The sequence below is a fragment of the Xenopus tropicalis genome, chromosome 8 (genome assembly GCF_000004195.4).
Source record: "Xenopus tropicalis strain Nigerian chromosome 8, UCB_Xtro_10.0, whole genome shotgun sequence".
Taxonomy (NCBI): domain Eukaryota; kingdom Metazoa; phylum Chordata; class Amphibia; order Anura; family Pipidae; genus Xenopus; species Xenopus tropicalis.
This window is the reverse complement of record NC_030684.2, coordinates 5,482,412-5,502,883: the sequence shown is the minus strand read 5'-3', so window position 1 is coordinate 5,502,883 and position 20,472 is coordinate 5,482,412. Positions and strand designations below refer to the sequence as shown.

Here is a 20,472-nt window from a genome sequence, read left to right as displayed (position 1 = left end):
TGGCTTGCTAAGGTAATTGAGCCCTAGCAACAGGTTAACTGACCCAGCAGCCAAAACCCTTATTTGCCTGTGAGGCCTCCCAGTTATTGTTTGTTTACTTTCTTATCCGTTTATCCTTTCTTATTCCGACTCCCCTCAAACCCTATTCCAATACCAGGCTCTCATGCAAACCGACTCCCTTGGTTGCTAAGTAATTTGAAGCCCTAGCACACAGGATAACTGACCCCAGCAGGCCAAAAAAAAAAAAAAAAAAAAAAAAAAAAAAAAAATCCCTATTTTCTGTGAGCTCCAGTTTTATTGTATGTTACTTTTATTCTTTTACTTTCTATTCAGCCCCGTCCCCCTACTTCATATCCAGCCTCTATCCAAACACTACTCCCTGGTTGCTAAGGTCATTTCGCAGCCCTCGTAAGCAAAGGGATAGACCAAACCCCGGAGCAAACCCTATTCTCTGTGAGGCCGCTCTCAATTTTGTATTGTTACTTATTTATAACTTATTTTTGTGTGTAGATCCAGCCCTCCCCGTATTCAATATGCCAGGCCTTCTCATCCAACCACTCCCTGCTTGTCAGGTAATTGGACGCCTAGCAACCAGATAAAATGAATACCAAGAAACTACAAAGTAATCAATAAAATTGAAGACCTAATGGCAAGCATATTCGTGACCTCTTACAAGCTACTCCTCATACGTCTCCACTTCCTCTTTTCTTCAGGCACAGCTATATCGCGACTTCAACTCGTCCGCCCCAGTCTCGCTTAGAATGGGCACTATCGAGCCATTGAACCGCTCGATAGGGCATTAATCGAAATGTGAATAGCACCCCATTCAGCCCCGCCTGCGTCACGTAGTGCTCATAAATAGTATAAGACTTGTTTTGTCAATACATAGATATAGATAGGTAAAGTCATTTAAGAGGATTCTAGGACGAGCCAGTACTATCTTCTGGAAACTGCTCTAAGATCACTTTAGGGGCTATGGCATCCCTTTTCCTAGGCGTACTCCCATTATCACAGAACACGGCTCCAAATCGTCCTATGCAGCGATCCCTCATTTGAAGCACAGTACACCGTCTACTTATTCACCTAGATACAACTCAATCTACAGCCATGTCGTAAAACATCCCTAACCGGTTGGGAACCCCGCTATCCAGAACAGCCTCCCACAAATGTCCATCCATGGGCTCCCAAGCATGCTGAAGGCAAGCCTAATTCAAAGTTACTGAACGAAATGCCCTTCCCACAGTACTCGGTTCCAAAACATAACCATCTACACTATGGTCGTAAAACAATCCGACCGCGGATGGGACCTACCGCTCCTGGATGAGTTCCCAGACAATGTGCCATCATACGTATACAGAATCATGACGCACACACGCGACCATGTCGCCTAATGGGCTCCAGGATGAAGCCAGAGTACCGCTTACACATTCGCACGCTACCAGTAGTAGCACACCCTAATCTACATTGGATTTGAGCGTAAAACCAATCCCTACCTGGTAGTATCCCTCAAGTATCCTCATCACAGCCTGGAGCAGCCGGCGGACGGTGTGAGGGAGGGGGGGGGCAGGGGGTGGCAGGGTGATGCGGGGTGCGCGCGGATCTCTATAGGGTCACGCTGGGAGCGGTCGGGAGCGCGCTGGCACGGCCGGGCACGGCGCTTGGATTGGGTACGCTAAAGATGGGTCGCCGGGTTGTAGTCCGGCAATGCGAGGGAGTCCGCGCGCTAGACGCGGGCTGAGGCGATCCAGGGGCTGACGGGGCGAGCGAGTGCGAGGTGGGGAAGCGCGCTCCGGAGGGCGTGAGCAGAGGCGTGCGCGGTGGCCCGGGGGGCGTGGAGAGGCGATATCAGGGCGAGCCAGGTACAGTGGGTGCGTGACCCGGTACAATGACGGACAGAGTGGGTGTCGGAGAGGTGCATACGAGGAGGTAGAGTCGGGTTGCACGTGGGTGCAGCTAGTAGGGCTAGGCAGGAGCTCGACAGGGCAGGTCGGCCGTAGGGAGTGCGCGCGGGCGGCAGGCGGGGGGCAGGGCGGGGGCGGACTGAGGATGGGGGGGTGGGCCGAGTTGGGCGGGGGGCACGGCGGGGGGCGCCGAGCGTGCGCGGCGGGGCAGGTGGACGCCGAGCACGCACGGAGAGTTGAGCGTGAGTTGGCTAGAGAGCGGAGGCGACGGCGGTGGCGGGGCGGAGTTGGTGGGGTCGGGCTGGGGGCGGGGGGGGGACCCGTTATACGAAAGCTCCAAAATGTCCTATGGCTCCGATTAAAAAAGCTTAATTACTTATACCTTAGTATAACTATCCTACACGGTCGTAAAACAATCCTACCGGTATGGGACCCGCTATCCAGAAAGCCCCAAAATGTCCCATGGGCTCCATCTGAAGCAAGTAATTCAAATTGAATGAATGCCTTCCCAGTACTTGGTCCAAAACTAAATCTACATGGTCGTAAAACAATCCTACCGGTATGGGGACCCGTTATCCAGAAAGCTCCAAAATGACAGGAAGGCCATGTCCCATGGGCTCCATTTTAAAAAAAAGTAATTACTTATTACCTAGTACAACTAATCTACACGGTCGTAAAACAATCCTACCGGTATGGGGACCCGTTATCCAGAAAGCTCCAAAATGTCCTATGGGCTCCATTTGAAGCAAGTACTTACTTATTACCTAATACAACTAATCTGCATGGTCGTAAAACAATCCTACCGGTATGGGACCCGTTATCCAGAATGCTCCAAAATGACAGGAAGACCATGTCCTATGGGCTCCATTTGAAGTACTTACTTATTACCTAATACAACTAATCTTCATGGTCGTAAAACAATCCTACCCGTAGGGGACCCGTTATCCAGAAAGCTCCAAAATGTCCTATGGGCTCCATTTGAAGCAAGTACTTACTTATTACCTAATACAACTAATCTACATGGTCGTAAAACAATCCTACCGGTATGGGACCCGTTATCCAGAATGCTCAGGCCTGGGGTTTTCTGGATATGGGGTCTGGCCAGAATTGGGTCTAATTCCACCTCTTGCCTTTAATACTCACCGAGTTGTTTTATACTAAGAAAACCTTGAAAGTAAAGGGCAACTTAGCAGGAACCAATCACTTTTTAATAAAAATAAAGTCATCCTGGAATGGGCTTAAGTCACGTAGCCTTTTTGATCCAAGCTGATTGGCTGCAGGGTTCCAGCTGATCACTCGGGTTGTCGTTAGGCTCCTCCTTCATAGTAACGATCCCATTTAACCATTAGGAAACCTATACCCGGTTTTGCGCCTATTATAATACGTTGAGGGTATAACCCCCATTCCCTATAGAATAAGGGGGGGCTGTGGCTTTGCAACCAAAAGGCACTCGTGGTTAAACATCAGCGCAAAGGGGCATTATCCATAGTGGTCTTATTATTAATGTCCAGCAGGGGGCCCCAGAGCATTATCCATTTCGGTTTTATTATTATTGTCCAGCAGAGGGCGCCAGAGTATTCACTGAGCAGGAGGTTGTTTATCCTTTTGGGGTCCTTTTGCTTTCGCAGCCGTGACGCCGGCGTATTTGGCTTTAATGGCCGCTTCCCAGCACTTCTTCTCCATGGTATATAAGCGCATAGCAGCCTGGGCATCTTGAACCTACACAACAGAGAATTAGATACATATAAATAACGGTAGCAACAGTTGCTAAGCCAATGGCAATAAAAGGGGCGGGGCACCCAATACCCACCGAGCAGTGTTCCCCCGTCTGCACCTTCACATTCAGGATTTTCTCGCACAGCAGCTTCAGGGACGGGCGCCCGCTCTAAGGAAAGGAGGCTCCTCGTTAGCACAGAGTTCGTTAAACAGGCTAAAATGGCTGCCCCTATTAATTACAGTGGAGCAGGCTGGGAAGGGTAACCTGCCCCTACGGTTTGGAACGTTCCACTTTGTGTCTTTGACTTACTGAATAGGGTTATAGGTTATAGAATGAGCAATTCTTGACAACTTTTCAATTGGTCTTCATTATTTATAGTTTAATTATTCTGCCTCTTTGCAGCTTTCAAATGGGGGTCACTGACCCCGGCAGCCAAACCCTATTGCTCTGTGAGGCTCCAGTTTTATTGTTATTGTTACTTTTTATTCCTTATCTCTCTATTCAGCCCCTCCCCTATTCATATACCAGCCTCTCATTCAAACAGCTCCCTGGTTGCTAAGGTAATTGGAGCCCTAGCAACAGGATAACTGACCCCGGCAGCCAAACCCTATTGCTCTGTGAGGCTCCAGTTTTATCGTTATTGTTACTTTTTATTCCTTATCTTTCTATTCAGCCCCTCCCCTATTCATATACCAGCCTCTCATCCAAACCACTCCCTGGTTGCTAAGGTACTTTGAGCCCTAGCAACAGGATAACTGACCCCGGCAGCCAAACCCTATTGCTCTGTGAGGCTCCAGTTTTATTGTTATTGTTACTTTTTATTCCTTATCTTTCTATTCAGCCCCTCCCCTATTCATATACTCGTCTCTCACTGCTTGGTTGCTATGGTAACTTGGACCCTAGCAACCAGAAAGCTGCTAAACAAAAAGTGAAATAACATGCATAACAAAAAATGAAGACCAATTGCAAAATTGTCTCAAAAGCACCATCTACATCATACTCTCATTTAAAGGTGGAACAACCCCTTTAAAGATAATAAAAAAACTAGTAAAAAAGGTTTAGTTTACCTTTACTTTCTCCTTAAAGGGTTTGTATTTCTGGGTGTCCCTGATGGCCTTTTTGGGGTGATCTAAGAAAAGAATCTGAATAAAAGAGAAAACAAATTACACTAAAGAAACAGTATTATTACGATACAATATACAGTCGGGTCATTTCCCTATGGGAGCAAACTGTAAATTATATCCTTATAAACGGTGCTTAGTGATGTCATCAGTTATAATCGGAGCTTAGTGATGTCATTTCTGTCACATGACTCACCGAAACTTGTATATTATAATAAAGTACCCCCTGTTGTTAAATATAAGGATATTAGAAGTCACCTCTTTGGTGACTTATAATATCCCTACTTGTTACAATAGGGGGTACTTTATTCACTATATATTATAAGGAACTCCTCAGTGACTTATAATATCCCTATATGTTACAATAGGGGGCACTTTATTCACTATATATTATAAGGAACTCCTCGGGGGCTTATAATATCCCTATATGTTACAATAGGGGGCACTTTATTCACTAATATATTATAAGGAACTCCTCGGGGGCTTATAATTATCCCTATAATGTTTACAATAGGGGGTACTTTATTCTCTATATATTATAAGGAACTCCTCGGGGGCTTATAATATCCTATATGTTACAATAGGGGGCACTTTATTCACTATATATTATAAGGAAACCCCTCTGGGACTTATAATATCCCTATATGTTACAATAGGGGGCACTTTATTCACTATAATATTATAAGGAACCCCTCGGTTGGCTTATAATATCCCTATATGTTACAATAGGGGGCACTTTATTCACTATATATTATAAGGAACCCTCGGGGGCTTATAATATCCCTATATGTTACAATAGGGGGCACTTTATTCACTATATATTATAAGGAATCCCTCGGGGGCTTATAATATCCCTATATGTTACAATAGGGGCACTTTATTCACTATATAAGGAACACCTCGGGGGCTTATAATATCCCTATATGTTACAATAGGGGGCACTTTATTCACTATATATTATAAGGAACCCCTTCGGGGTTATAATATCCCTATATGTTACAATAGGGGGTACTTTATTCACTATATATTATAAGGAACCCCTTGGGGGCTTATAATATCCCTATATGTTACAATAGGGGCACTTTATTCACTATATATTATAAGGAACCCCCTTGTGGGGCTTATAATATCCCTATATGTTACAATAGGGGGCACTTTATTCACTATATATTATAAGGAACCCCTTGGGGGCTTATAATATCCCTATATGTTACAATAGGGGACACTTTATTCACTATATATTATAAGGAACCCCTTGGGGGCTTATAATATCCCTATCATGTTACAATAGGGGGCACTTTATTCACTATATATTATAAGGAACTCCTCGGGGGCTTATAATATCCCTACTATGTTACAATAGGGGGCACTTTTATTCACTATATATTATAAGGAACCCCTGCGGGGCTTATAATACATCCCTATCATGTTACAATAGGGGGCACTTTATTCACTATAATATTATAAGGAACCCCCTCGGGGGCTTATAATATCCCTATATGTTACAATAGGGGGCACTTTATTCACTATATATTATAAGGAACCCCTTGGGGGCTTCATAATATTCCCTACTCATGGCTTACAACTAAGCGGGTTACTTTATTACACTATATATTATAGGAACCCCTTGGGCGAGCATCTGTCATAATCACTCACCCGATCTGTTATACAACTAGTGGGGCACTTGTATTCACTAATATTAAAGGACACTCCTCGGGGCTTTATAATGATCTCCACAATTGATATACAACTAGGGGCACTTTATTCCAACAACTATATTATAAGGAAACCCTGTCTGGAGCGCTTTCTTATATATCCTATATGGTTTACAATAGGGGGCACATTTTTCCTATATATTTAAGGAACTCCTCGGGGCTTATAATATCCCTACATTTACAAAGGGTGGGCCCCTTTATTCACTATACTATTATAAAGGAACCCCCCTCGGGCTTATTATATCCCCTATATGGTACAGATAGGGCGCACTTTATTTCACTATATATAATAAGGAAACCCCTGTTCGCTGGCTCAAGGGGCTTCTATATCCTATATGGTCTCCTGTCACCAACTCAGCGGGGCCACTTCCATTCACTATACAACTCTTTAAAAGGAACTCTCATGCATCTAGGGGGCTTAGAACGAAATATTCCTGCACTTCCTGCGATCTAGCTATAGTTACCCAGATGGTCACTGGGAGCATCCAGCTAGTCTACTCACATATACCTCTTATACTAAATATTATAAGGAACCCCTTCGGGGCTTTAAATCATCTGGCCCGCTACTATGCTAACAAGCGAGACTGTGATACCTTGTTATAACACCGCAGCACCAATGCACCTTACATATAGCTTAATATATGGTAACTACGGAGACCTCTGTACTCGGCCGACCTGCTCTAAAGCGCCTCCTAAATATTACCACTAGCTTATTGGTTACCACAGCAGTGGCGCCACATGGTACATTCACGCTGCGTCCTAACTCGCTACTTACTACCCTCTATAACTCTGGATTGCACTGAAGTCACCGCCTTAGCCCCATACACTGACGCGATTCAACGTAATATAGTATGCAGTCTCTGACCCCACCTACGTTGCGAGTAACCATGCTACGCAACCTAACTCTCCGCTCTCGCATGGTGTTTGCCGCCCACAGAGACTCATTCTCAGTGACGCATCGTTATTCTTCTCATCTCCCCATTCACGCACTCCTATTTGTATGTACCCGATCCCAAGTGCCCAAGTTGAAGCTACAGACGTATATGGTTATTCAGTCGCCCTCTGAATGGGTCATTAACCAGGGACAGACTCTTCATTGTAAATGATAATCCTTGCCTGGCTATTACGGACGGAATGTCCCGCCTAGCCGAGTGATCAGTACCTCTGCAGAGATCCATTCCCAAATCGCACTGGTGTCTCTAACCAGAGGTGCCCGTCATCAACCGATCTGAGGCCTGCCGAAGAAGAGAATTTCTGCACTTCCGTTCCTGACATCCATCATTACGCTTCCCTGCACACAGGAAAGATGGCGTCAGCGCTACAGGATACCACCTAATGACAAAGGCTGCGCCAGCCTGCTAGCCGCCCAGAACTTTGGGTTCAGGAAACCAGCGCAGCAACCAACCCATACCGTTCTTGACTATCGCTCGGGAAGCCAACGATCAGAACCCTTACTGCCCCGACATACCCCCGTCCCTCGCGACTGCCCTCCTGAGTCGGGCATGATCACCGCTCCCTCGTCCCTGACTCCACCTTGTCGGCATAGCACGCACTTGCCAAACCAACAGCCGCTTGTATCGGTTCTGACGAATGGAGTCTACGCGCGACGATCACTTGCCTCAAACAACATCTAGCTCTCCTCTCCCTGTCCCCAATCCGACGCGCTCCAGCCAGCCGAACACTCTCGCCTCTCCATGAGATCCATAAGCACCGGTCGAGTGAGGCCTGAACCGGAGGCGGAACATACTCAGTACAACTAGTCGGACTTTGCATCCGAATGCTAACATTCTATTGGTGGCGGAGTCGAAGTACCCGCCAGCGCTTGCTACCCCACGCCCTACTGCCTGGCTTCGCGGATTATTAGGCATTCACTTAGCCCCGCCCCTTCTATGGACATGCCAGTCAGCGTGTGGGCGGGGTCGTGTAAACCACTGTCGATTTAACACTCTGACCTATCGAATGCCTTCTCCGTTCACAAGGACCTTCTCGCAGTGGGTAGGCAGCACGTTCGTCGCGTCCCCCACTTGGCATCCGGCGGGCCGATGCGTCCGGCCTCCGGCCCAAGGCCGCCTCATAGGGCTTGATGTCGTCCGGAATCCACGTCGCGCTCGACATGCCAGATATCGTGACTCTGCCCAGGCGCAGTCGTGATAGGAAATGGTGCTCAGACCGAACGGTGCAAAGAGGCGGAGGATACTGTTACTCATGCGAAACAAACACACACTTCTCTTGCGAGTTCGTGGCTGGTACCCTGAGGTTCTTTGGAGGTCCAATTGTGTCTCCGTGCCTCTGCCTTGATTTCCGTTTGTTTTTTATTCAACCTTCAACTGTGTTTTGTGGGCGGGGCTTGTGAGGGCCTTGAGCTTCCTCGGCGTTACTACCTGGTTATATGGCGCCATTTATTTTGGGTCGTTTAACTTTTCGTTGGCGGGGTTCAGATCCCATTTTCTTCTCTGATATGCACTTTCTGGTCTCTTCTTTTAGGGGGAATTTTTTCCGACTGGATACGAATACAGCACCTCGACGGAGTGTTCCCTGTGGCGCACGATCCGCGCTGGTTGTCCAACTTCGGCTGTTCAGCAAACTATAGGAGAAAACATGGGTGCTGTAACAGTGTATAACGCGATGCGGGTGACCCAATTAGCAGCAACGTTAAGCCCCGCCCATTGCTATGGGTTAAAGCAACAGTAACGGACAGACCCCGCCCACTTACCTCCTGCAGCGCTTTCCAGTTGGAGGAGAATTCCTGGGGCTGTTTGGGGGGCAGCAGAGGGAAAAGCGTTTTGGCTTCGCTCGTCTTTCCGGCGATTTTGGGGTGGTTTTTCCAGAACTTTTTCTTCTTCTGCTTCTTCGTCTGTTTCTGGGAATTTGCGGCTTTTCCCAAAGCGCTGCCGGAAGGCGATTGGTCCTGCTTCACTTTGGCTTTGGCCATTTCTGCCCCGTCATCAGCCAATCAGGGTCAAAGCTTAATGATTTCTATTTGAAATAAAAAAAAAGGTGAGGTTAAGCCACATGTTACACTGTGTGCCATGTTAGTATGGGCCATGAAATACAGTTGGGCACCCCTGTTCCCTTAGTGGTACAACCCATGCCATGTTAGTATGGGCCATGAAATACAGTTGGGCACCCCTGTTCCCTTAGTGGTACAGACCCATGCCATGTTAGTATGGGCCATGAAATACAGTTGGGCACCCCTGTTCCCTTAGTGGTACAACCCATGCCATGTTAGTATGGGCCATGAAATACAGTTGGGCACCCCTGTTCCCTTAGTGGTACAGACCCATGCCATGTTAGTATGGGCCATGAAATACAGTTGGGCACCCCTGTTCCCTTAGTGGTTACAACCATGCCATGTTAGTATGGGCCATGAAATACAGTTTGGCACCCCTGTTCCTGTAGTGGTACAGCCCATGCCATGTTAGTATGGGCCATGAAATACAGTTGGGCACCCCTGTTCCCTTAGTGGTACAACCCATGCCATGTTAGTATGGGCCATGAAATACAGTTTGGCACCCCTGTTCCCTTAGTGGTACAGCCCATGCCATGTTAGTATGGGCTATGAAATACAGTTTGGCACCCCTGTTCCCTTAGTGGTACAGCCCATGCCATGTTAGTATGGGCCATGAAATACAGTTTGGCACCCCTGTTCCCTTAGTGGTACAGCCCATGCCATGTTAGTATGGGCCATGAAATACAGTTTGGCACCCCTGTTCCCTTAGTGGTACAGCCCGATGCCATGTTAGTATGGGCCATGAAATACAGTTTGGCACCCCTGTTCCCCGTTAGTGGTACAGCCCATGCCATGTTAGTATGGGCCATGAAATACAGTTTGGCACCCTGTTCCTTAGTGGTACAGCCGATGCCATGTTAGTATGGGCCATGAAATACAGTTTGGCACCCCTGGTTCCTTAGTGGTACAAGCCCAATGCCATGTTAGTATGGGCCATGAAATACAGTTGGGCACCCCTGTTCCCTTAGTGGTACAGACCCGATGCCATGTTAGTATGGGCCATGAAATACAGTTTGGCACCCCTGTTCCCTTAGTGGTACAGCCCATGCCATGTTAGTATGGGCCATGAAATACAGGTTGACACCCCTGTTCCCTTAGTGGTACAGCCCATGCCATGTTAGTATGGGCCATGGAATACAGTTTGGCACCCCTGATCCTGTAGTGGTACAACCCCATGCCATGTTAGTATGGGCCATGGAATACAGTTTGGCACCCCTGTTCCCTTAGTGGTACAGACCCATGCCATGTTAGTATGGGCCATGGAATACAGTTGGCACCCCTGTTCCCTTAGTGGTACAGCCCCATGCCATGTTAGTATGGGCCATGGAATACAGTTGGCACCCCTGTTCCTTAGTGGTACAGCCCCATGCCATGTTAGTATGGGCCATGAAATACAGTTGGCACCCCTGTCCTCTTTAGTGGTACAGACCCATGCCATGTTAGTATGGGCCATGGAATACAGTTGGCACCCCTGTTCCCTTAGTGGTACAGACCCATGCCATGTTAGTATGGGCCATGGAATACAGTTGGGCACCCCTGTTCCTGTAGTGGTACAGCCCATGCCATGTTAGTATGGGCCATGAAATACAGTTGGGCACCCCTGATCCTGTAGTGGTACAACCCCAGCCATTGTTTAGTATGGGCATGGAATACAGTTGGGCACCCCTGTTCTCTTAGTGGTACACCCAGCCATGTTGTATGGGCATGGAAATACAGCTTTGGCACCCCTGTTCCCTTAGTGGTACAAGCCCATGCGCATCTGTTAGTGATGGGCCATGAATACAGTTTGCAACCCCTTTCCTTAGTGGTACAGACCCGATGCCATGTTATGTATGGCCATGAATACAGTTTGGCACCCCTGTTCCCTAGTGGTACAGGCCCTGCCTGTTAGTTATGCTGGCCATGAAAACAGTTTGGGCACCCACTGTTCCCTTAGTGTAACAGCCGATGCCCATTCGTTTAGTATGGGCCATTGAAATACAGTTTGGCACGCCTGTTCCCTTAGTGTGTTGACAGGCCATGCCATGTTAGTATGGGGCCATGAAATACCAGTTGGCAACACCCCTGTTTCCTTAGTGGATCACAGACCCCGATGCCTGTTTGTTGCATGGGCCATGAACTGTATCCAGTTTGGCCACCCCTGTTCCTTTAGTGGTACAGCCCATGCATGTAGTATGGGCCATGAAGAATACAGCGTTGACACCCCTGTTCCCTTAGTTGGATACAGCCATTGGCCAGTTAGTATGCGGACATTGGGAACTTCACAGTGGTTGGCACCCCTGATCCGTGTAAGTGAGACACCCTCATGCCATGTTAGTAATGGCCTGACATACAGTTTGGCACCCCTGTTCCCTTTAGTGGTAACAGACCCATGCCATAGTTAGTATGGCCATGGAAACATTAGTGCAACCCCTGTTCCCTTAGTGGTACAGCCCCGCCATGCCATGTTGTATGGGCCATGAAATACAGTTTGGCACCCCTGTTCCTTTAGTGGTACAGCCCATGCCATGTTAGTATGGGCCATGAAATACAGTTGGCACCCCTGTTCCCTTAGTGGTACAGACCCCCATGCCATGTTAGTATGTGCCATGGCGATCCACATCTGCACCCCTGTTCCCTTAGTGGTACAGACCCATGCCATGTTAGTATGGGCCATGGAATACAGTTGGGCACCCCTGTTCCTGTAGTGGTACAGCCCATGCCATGTTAGTATGGGCCATGAAATACAGTTGGGCACCCCTGATCCTGTAGTGGTACAACCCCATGCCATGTTAGTATGGGCCATGGAATACAGTTGGGCACCCCTGTTCTCTTAGTGGTACAACCCATGCCATGTTAGTATGGGCCATGAAATACAGTTGGCACCCCTGTTCCCTTAGTGGTACAGTCCCATGCCATGTTAGTATGGGGCCATGAATACAGTGGGCACCCCTGTCCTGTAGGTGTACAGGCCCCATGCCATGTGTATGGGCATGAATACAGTGGCACCCCTGTTCCTGTAGGGTACAGGCCCATGCCATGTTAGTATGGCCATGGAATACAGTGGGCACCCTGTTCCCTTAGGGTACAGCCCATGCCATGTTAGTATGGGCCATGGAATACAGTTGGGCACCCCTGTTCCTGTAGTGGTACAAGCCCATATGCCATGTTAGTATGGGCCATGAAATACAGTTGGGCACCCCTGTTCCTGTAGTGGTACAACCCATGCCATGTTAGTATGGGCCATGGAATACAGTTGGGCACCCCTGTTCCTGTAGTGGTACAACCCATGCATGTCTTACGTATCACTAAGGGACACGCATGACATCAATCAGTTGCTGTGGCACTCTCCTGTCTCACCTGTTAGTGGTACAACCCATTGCCCATGTTAGTTAATGGCCCAACTGAAATTACAGTTGGGGCACCCCTGGTCCCTTCACGCTGCGTACAACCCCATGCCATCATAGTATCATGCGCCATCATGGAATACACGTCTTGGCCACTCCCTGTTCCTGTAGTGGTACAACCCGTACTGCCATTGTGCACAGGAGTTACTGTTGCCATGTTTTAGACGCTCATGTACCCGCGTAAGTGGCGCCTACGAGTTTCCCAGCGTCAGAACCGGTAGACTTACACTGTTACCCATGCCCAGTGATTGCCCGCAGCTCTGCCCAACTCTTGCCCCGGCAGGAAGCAGCTCTGGCACTTAACCCTGCGATCTCCCAGCAGCTCTGCCCATGCCTTCCAGCCAAACGTGATGCGTGTAGGGAACCGGAAGCCGCCAGAAAACTCCATCCGCAGCGAACACTCCGCATAGCCGTTTGGTTCCGGCCTTCGGCGCGCATGCGTAGAACGGCAAAACTGGCGCAGTGTTCTCTATACGGCTTACGGCTCGCAGGGGATGTTGGGAACCACTGTAGGCCCAAGCGCTTTGCTAATGTTCAGGGACAAACAGAGGCACACGTCTCGTCACTCGTATATTTATCCCATTCATCCTCTTCCCATGGTCTGAGTGCGGACGTGTGGAGGCTGTCTAGAGGCAGGCTGGAGTTCTACAATCACATAACTCAGTGAGGGAGGCGCTTCTGGCTTCCAGGTGGCCCAGTGCGGCAACTCGAACAACCCCCCCCCAGCTCCCAAATCAAATAGTGACTGTCTTGTGGCACATTACAACCCCGCCTCAGCGAGCCATTCCCCTGCGCTACCCAGAGGCACAGACACCACACCCCCCCAGCGCGCCCAAAAACTAGTGACTGTCTGTGGCACCTTACAGCCCCCCTGGGCGTATTCCCGTAGAGTAGCCAGAGGCCACAAAACCCCCACCCGCCCGCCGTCGCCACGCCCCCAGACGCCCAAATGAAGATAGTACCTGTCTTGGGCACCTTACCATGCCCCCCTGGCAATTTTCCCATACACCCAGAGGCATCTAAACAGCGCCCCCCGCCCCCCCCACCGCAGTCCCAAATAAATAGTGATGTCTTGGCCACCTCTGTACAGCCCCCCTGGCCATTTCTTGCACGCACCAGTACCCAGAGGCACAAACAGCCCCCGCTCCCAGTTCCTCCAATAAATAGGGACTGGTCTGTGGCACCTGACAGCGCCCCCCTGTGCATTCCCCAAGTATCTACTCCAGAGGCAGGCACAAACAGGCCCCCCCCAGCCCCAATAAATAGGTGTACTACCTCCTGTGGCATCCAATTGGACATTACAGCCCCCCTGGCATTCCTACAGTACCAGAGGCACAGATGACCCGAAGGTTGCCCGCACCCCCCCAGCCAACCCAATACGAATAGTGACTTGTCTGTGGCACCTTAAGCCCCCTGGCATTCCCAGTACCCAAGGGCACAAACATCAGCCCCCCAGCCCCAAAAAGTGACGTCTAGTGGACCTTACAGCCCCCCTTGGGCATTCCCTAGTACCCAAGAGGCACAAACAGCACACCCCCCCCCCCAGCTCCATAGCACCAAAAATAGTGTACTGTCATGTTTGGCAACCTAACCAGCCCCACCCATGGCATTCCAGCGTTGTATCGCTATCGAGAGCGACCAAACATGTCCCCCCCCGAGTGTTGCCCGAATAAGAATAGTGACCTGGTCGTGGCAACCTTTAACAGCCCCCCTGGCGATTCCTCTTTAGTACCCGCAGAGAGCGCAAAACAGCACCGCCCCCTCCAGAGCCCGAATAAATAGTGGACATGTCGTGTGGCCACTATAACAGCCCACCCCCCCCCCACCCCCTGGCCATTCCCGTACCCAGAGGCACAAACAGCCCCCCGGCCCAATACAATAGTGGACTGTCTGTGCCACCTTATCAGCCTCCCCTGGCATTCCATCTAGTACCCACGCGGCCAAACAGCCCCCCCCCCCCTCAGCTACCCAATAATAGTGAACTGTCTGTGGCACTCTTACAGCCCCCGTGGCTTTCCCAGTACCAGAGGCACAAACAGCCCCCCTCGCCCAATAAATAGTGACTGTCTGTGGCACCTTACAGCCCCCCCGGCATTCCGAACGTACCCAGCAGGCACAAACAGCCCCCCCCCAGGCCTCAATAGAATAGTGACTGATCTGTGGCACCTTACAGCCTCCCTGGCATTCCCTGTACCCAGAGGCACAAACAGCCCCCCCAGTCCCATAAATAGTGACTGTCTGTGCACCTTACAGCCCCACCTGACATTCCCGATACCCGTAGAGGCACAAACAGCACCCGCCCCCCAGCCCGAATAAATAGTGACTGTCTGTGCACCCTTACAGCCCCCCCTGGCCATTCCTAGTACCAGAGGCCACAAGACAGCCCCCCCCCCAGACCCCAATAAATTAAGTGACTGTCTGTGGGCACCTTACAGCCCCCCTGGCATTCGCCTAGATACCCAGAGGCACAACAGCCCCCCCCCCAGGCCCCGAATAAGAGTGACATGTCTGTGGCACCTTACAGCCCCCTGCATCCAGTACCCAGAGGCACAAACAGCCCCCCCCCCAGGACCACAATACAATAGTGGGACTGTCTGTGGCACCTTTACAGCCCCACCTGGCATTCCCAAGTACCAGAGGCACAAACAGCCCCCCCGAGGCACCAAACTAAGCTAGTGTACATGTCCTGTGATGGGCGACCTTACAGCCCCGCCTGGCCGTATTCGCCAGTACCCGAGGTAACCAGCACGAGCCCGCGCCCCCAGCCGCAGTAGAAATATGACTGTCTGTCGTGCACCTTACCAAGCCCCCCTGGCTAATTCCCAGACCAGAGGGCCCAGGAGCCCCCCCCAGCCCAAATAAATGTGACTGTCTGTGGACCAAACCTTACAGACCCCCTGGCGCTGTCCATACGCCCAGGAATCCGCCAAACACAGCCCCGACCAGCCCCCAGCACCCAGATCAGCGCATCTTATCTCGTGTACTGTCTCCTGCTGTGCACCCATTACAGCCCCAATCCCAGTCCTTGGCTTCCCTAGACCACTTACCCAGAGCACAAAAAGCCCCCCCAGGCACCCAATGAAATAGTGACTGTCTCTGGCACCTGACCAAGCCCCCCTGGCATGCCCAGTACCCAAGGCACAAAACAGCCCCCCCCCCTCCCACGGACGCCGTAAGATCAAATAGTGACTGGTCTGCTGGCGACCTCTACCTCGTACCCCCCTGGACATCCCTAGTACCCAGACAGGCACCAAAACAAGCCCCCCAGGCCCAAGAAATGAGTGACTGTCTGTGGACCTTACAGCCCCTGGCAATTCCCGAGTACCCAGAGAGAACAAACAGCCCCCAGCTCCAGACTCAATAGTGCACTGTCTGTGCACTCCTTACAGCCCCCCTGGCATCTCCAGTACCCAGTAGGCACAAACAAGCCCCCCCAGCCCAATACAATAGGACTGTCTGGTGGACACCTACCACCCCCCCCTGGCGATTCCCAGTACGCCAGAGGCACAAACAGCCCCCCCCACAGGCCCATACGCCTAAATAGTGAGTTGTCTGATGGCACCTTACAGGCCGCCTGGCATTCCCAGGTACCTCCAGAGGCACAAAACAAGCCCCCGCCCAGCCCAAATACATCCGTGGACTGTCTGTGGCACCTTACACCTGTGCATTCCCATGTATCCAGAGGCACAGAAGCAGCCCCCCCGCACCGCAGCGCCCAATAAATAGTGACGTCTGTGCACCTTTACAGTCCCCATTCCTTGGGCAATCCCAGCTACCCAGAGCAAAACAGCCCCCCGCCCACGCCGCACACCCAATCAAAAGTGAGTTGTCTCGGTTGGCACCGTCACCAGCTCGCCCTGGCACTCCCCAGTACCCAGAGCACAACAGCGCCCCCCCGCGCCCGGCACATGATGACGACTCATACTATGAGCGACACACCCGTAGTGACTGTCTGTGGCAACCTTACAGCACCCCCTGCATTCCCAGTACCCAGAGCACAAACAGCCCCCAGCCCCAATAAATAGTGACTGTCCTGGGCACCTTAAGCCCCTGGCATTCCCAGTACCCAGAGCCACAAACAGCCCCCCCCCAGCCCAATAAAATAGTGACGTCTGTGGCACCACAGCCCCTCCTGGCATTCCAGTACCCAGAGGCACAGAACAGCCCCCCCCAGCCCAATAAATAGTGACTGGCTGATGGCACCTTACAAGCCCCCCTGCATTCCCGTACCCAGAGCACAAACAGCCCCCCAGCCCCAATAAATAGTGACTGTGCTGTGACCTTACAGGCCCCTCCTGGCTTCCAGTACCCAGAGGCCACAAACAGCCCCCCCAGCCAAAAATAGTGACTGTCTGTGGCAACCTTACAGCCCCCTGGCTTCCCAGTACCCAGCAGGCACAAACAGCCCCCCCACCCAAATAAAGTTGACTGTCTGTGGGCAACCTTACAGCACCCCCCTGGCATCCAGGTACCCAGAGGCACAAAACAGCCCCCCCCGCGCCAAATAAGGCATCCGGAACTCGTAACAGTAGTGAGCGTCGTCTTGTACGCGCATGCACGCTTACAGCCCCCCTGGGCATTCCCAGTACCCAGAGGACAAACAGCCCCCCCCCCAGCCCAACTAAATAGTGACTGTCTGTGGCACCTTCAGCCCCCTGGCATCCGAGTACCCAGAGGCACAAAAACAAGCCCCCCAGCGCAAGCATCCCCTAATCTTAGCAGTGTGATGTAAACGGGTGGCACGCTCTGTGTGCACCTTAAGGCAGCTCCTCCCCTCTACTACAACTGAGCTATCTGCCTATGGCATTCACGCCCACGTTACCAGACGACGCCTACCAGAATCACACGACGCATTCCCTCCCTCACCCGCAGACGGTCACGAACGTTGCGCATCCGGCACACGATGATCGCCAGACTGAACCATGAGGACAATGTCTAGCTGGCACCTTACAGCCCCCCCTCGGCATTCCCCTAGTGCCCAGAGGCACAAACAGCCCCCGCCTAGAAACCGGCCGGGGCTCAGCGGCCCCCCAACTTAAATACGTGGAACTAGTCTGTTCGCACCCTTAACAGCCCCCCTGGCCATTGCCCAAGTAACACAACCGACACTTAGGCCTCACCAACCAGCCCCCCCCAGCCCATCGAGGCCTAACCCCGCGTCACCCACATCATAATATAGTGATGTCTCGTGGCAACAGCCCTACAAGACTCAACGCGCCCACTCGTCGAAACCCCAAAGCCACCCAGAGCGCGGCGCAGGGACGCATTCCGCGCTGTCTGGCACATTTGCAAGGTATCCCGACATTCGCGCACAACCAGTGGCTCCCCCCACCCCCCAGACAAGCTTTCGCCCACTACACAATAGTGATATGCCTCAATGATGTGAATTCACGAGCCTGACGTACCTTCTCACAACTATCCCGATACGTACGCCCCCTCCGGCCATCTCGCTCAAGAGTACCTGCTGCTAATACATCTAGCACCGACAGTGATGCTGCTCCCATAAACAAATCGAACCCCTAACGAAGCCTGGCCGCACGCGCTTCAGCTCAATCGTACTATATTGGTCACCCACGAATGCAAGATTATCGGTAGACTCAACTCGACCGTTTGCGCCACCGATTGGACACCCAAGCCATGGCTTACCAGACCTCCTCGTGCGCCCACACACTGTGAGCTAAATTTCCCCCACCGCGCGAACTGCGCGAGCGCACTCATACACATAAAGCTGCGACCCAAGAGGCACAAACAGCCGCCCCCTCACTCGCACCAGAGTACCCCAATAAGACCCTGATTAACGTTAGACCGTCCGCTCGTGGACCTCTAGCTAGCTCGACCACACCTTCGGACAATCGACCATCTACGAACAATTCCCAGCTCTACCCAGGTATACGCGCTCCACGAACACACAACGAGCACCTCCGCTCCCAGGAACTCGCCGCGCACTCGCAGTATTGACTCGTCGATAGACGCCCTAATAGCCCCCAATAAATCCAGCGCGTCATCCTGAGCCGTCGTGGCACCACTCCTCTATACCATTGACACTCGCCCCCGGCATTCAGTACCCAGGGCACAAACAGCCCCCCCAGCCATAATAGTGACTGTCTGTGGCACCCTTACAGCCCCCCGGCATTCCCAGTACCCAGAGCACAAACAGCCCCCCCAGCCCAATAAAAGCTGATGTTCTGTGGCACCTTACAGCCCCTGGCCATACCTAGTACCCAGAGCCACAAATCATGCCCCCCCAGCTGCCAATGATACATAGTGATCTGTCTCACGGCACACTTACAGCCCCCTCCTTGGGTCCTCATTGCCCCGGCTTACCACCAGCGCCTACCCGCAGGAGGCACAAAACAGCCCAACCCATGTCTCAATGCCCCAATAAATAGTGGACTTCTGTGGCACCCTTACAGCCCCCTGGCGATTTCCCAGTACCAGAGGCTCCACAATACAGCCCCCCAGTGGCCCGCCGAATACATACCTCACGCACTGCCACATAATGGCACCTGTTCTCCGTATGGCACACGACTTTACCAGTCCCCACCGGCGCCTGTTATCAGGCCCGCCCGTACTGACTACCGTCGTAACGAATCCGATCGCCCCGTGGCATCGTGCTACCCAGTACACCAGAGCACACAACAGCCCCCCTCCCCAGCTGCCTAATCAGACATACAGCCTCGACGCCTCCGTCTGTGGGCAGCCGTGTCCCGGTAACAAGCCCCCCTGGCATCCAGTACCCAGCAGGCACAAACAGCCCCCCCAGCCCCAACTAAATATGGGACGTGTCTGTACGGCACCTCTATACAGCACCCCCTGGGCGATTCCCTCAGTACGCAGAGGCACCCAAGCATAAGCCCCCCCCCAGCCCGAATTAAATACGTCGACTGTCCTTGTGGACACCTTACACTATGCCCCCCTGGCATATGTCCAGGACCCAGCACGGGCACAAACAGCCCCCCTCCCTACGACCACAATAAATGAGCGTGACCTGTCGTGGCACGCCTTACAGCCCTGCCTGGCATTCCAGTTACCCCAGAGGCACCCAACACAGCCCCCACCCCCCATCCCAATAACAATAGTGACTGCTGTGGCACACCTTACAGCCCCCGGCCTTCCGCCTAACGTACCCTAAGAGGCACAAACAGCCCCCCCACGCCCCAAATAAATGCTGCTGTCTGCGCCTACCTTCAGCACCACTGGCTGATTCCTCTCACTATGACTACTTATACCCCAGAGGCCATCAACAACACGCCCACCCCCCCCCAGAACCCCCTAATAAATTAGTGACTGTCAAGTGCATGAGCCACCTTACAGCCCCCTTGGGCTAATTCCTCCGAGTTACCCAGAGCACCAAACAGCCCGCCCCCCCACAGCCACACTAAATAGTGACTGTCTGTGAGGGTTCACCTACGAGCCACGCCTGGCATATTCCCTCAGTACCCAGAGCACAAACAGCCCCCCAGGCCCAATGAAAGTACGTCCGAGTGATCGATCTGGCCACCTTAACAGCCCCCCTGCGATTCCAGTACCCCAGAGGCACAAACCAGCCCCCCCAGTCCGCACAGTAAGAGTGACTGCTGTCGAGCACCTTACAGCCCCCCTGCATTTCCCAGTACCCAGAG

At 51.7% G+C, this 20,472-nt stretch overlaps 2 protein-coding genes across 2 annotated transcripts; both read right to left on the bottom strand.

Moving 5' to 3' along the window:
• Nucleotides 1-1,610: 1,610 nt before the first annotated feature.
• On the bottom strand, nucleotides 1,611-2,809 carry LOC116406631 (pollen-specific leucine-rich repeat extensin-like protein 4). Its single transcript, XM_031891043.1, has 2 exons — nucleotides 2,790-2,809; nucleotides 1,611-2,202 (listed from the first exon to the last, which is right to left on the bottom strand). Exons 1-2 carry the CDS (start codon nucleotides 2,807-2,809, stop codon nucleotides 1,611-1,613), a joined length of 612 nt encoding a protein of 203 aa, XP_031746903.1.
• Nucleotides 2,810-3,087: 278 nt separating this feature from the next.
• On the bottom strand, nucleotides 3,088-20,105 carry rexo4 (REX4 homolog, 3'-5' exonuclease). The gene is made up of 6 exons (XM_031891569.1): nucleotides 20,096-20,105; nucleotides 15,355-15,358; nucleotides 9,168-9,430; nucleotides 4,686-4,760; nucleotides 3,712-3,786; nucleotides 3,088-3,620 (listed from the first exon to the last, which is right to left on the bottom strand). Exons 3-6 carry the CDS (start codon nucleotides 9,384-9,386, stop codon nucleotides 3,480-3,482), a joined length of 510 nt encoding a protein of 169 aa, XP_031747429.1. The 5' UTR covers nucleotides 9,387-9,430; nucleotides 15,355-15,358; nucleotides 20,096-20,105; the 3' UTR covers nucleotides 3,088-3,479.
• Between the last annotated feature and the right edge of the window lie 367 nt (nucleotides 20,106-20,472).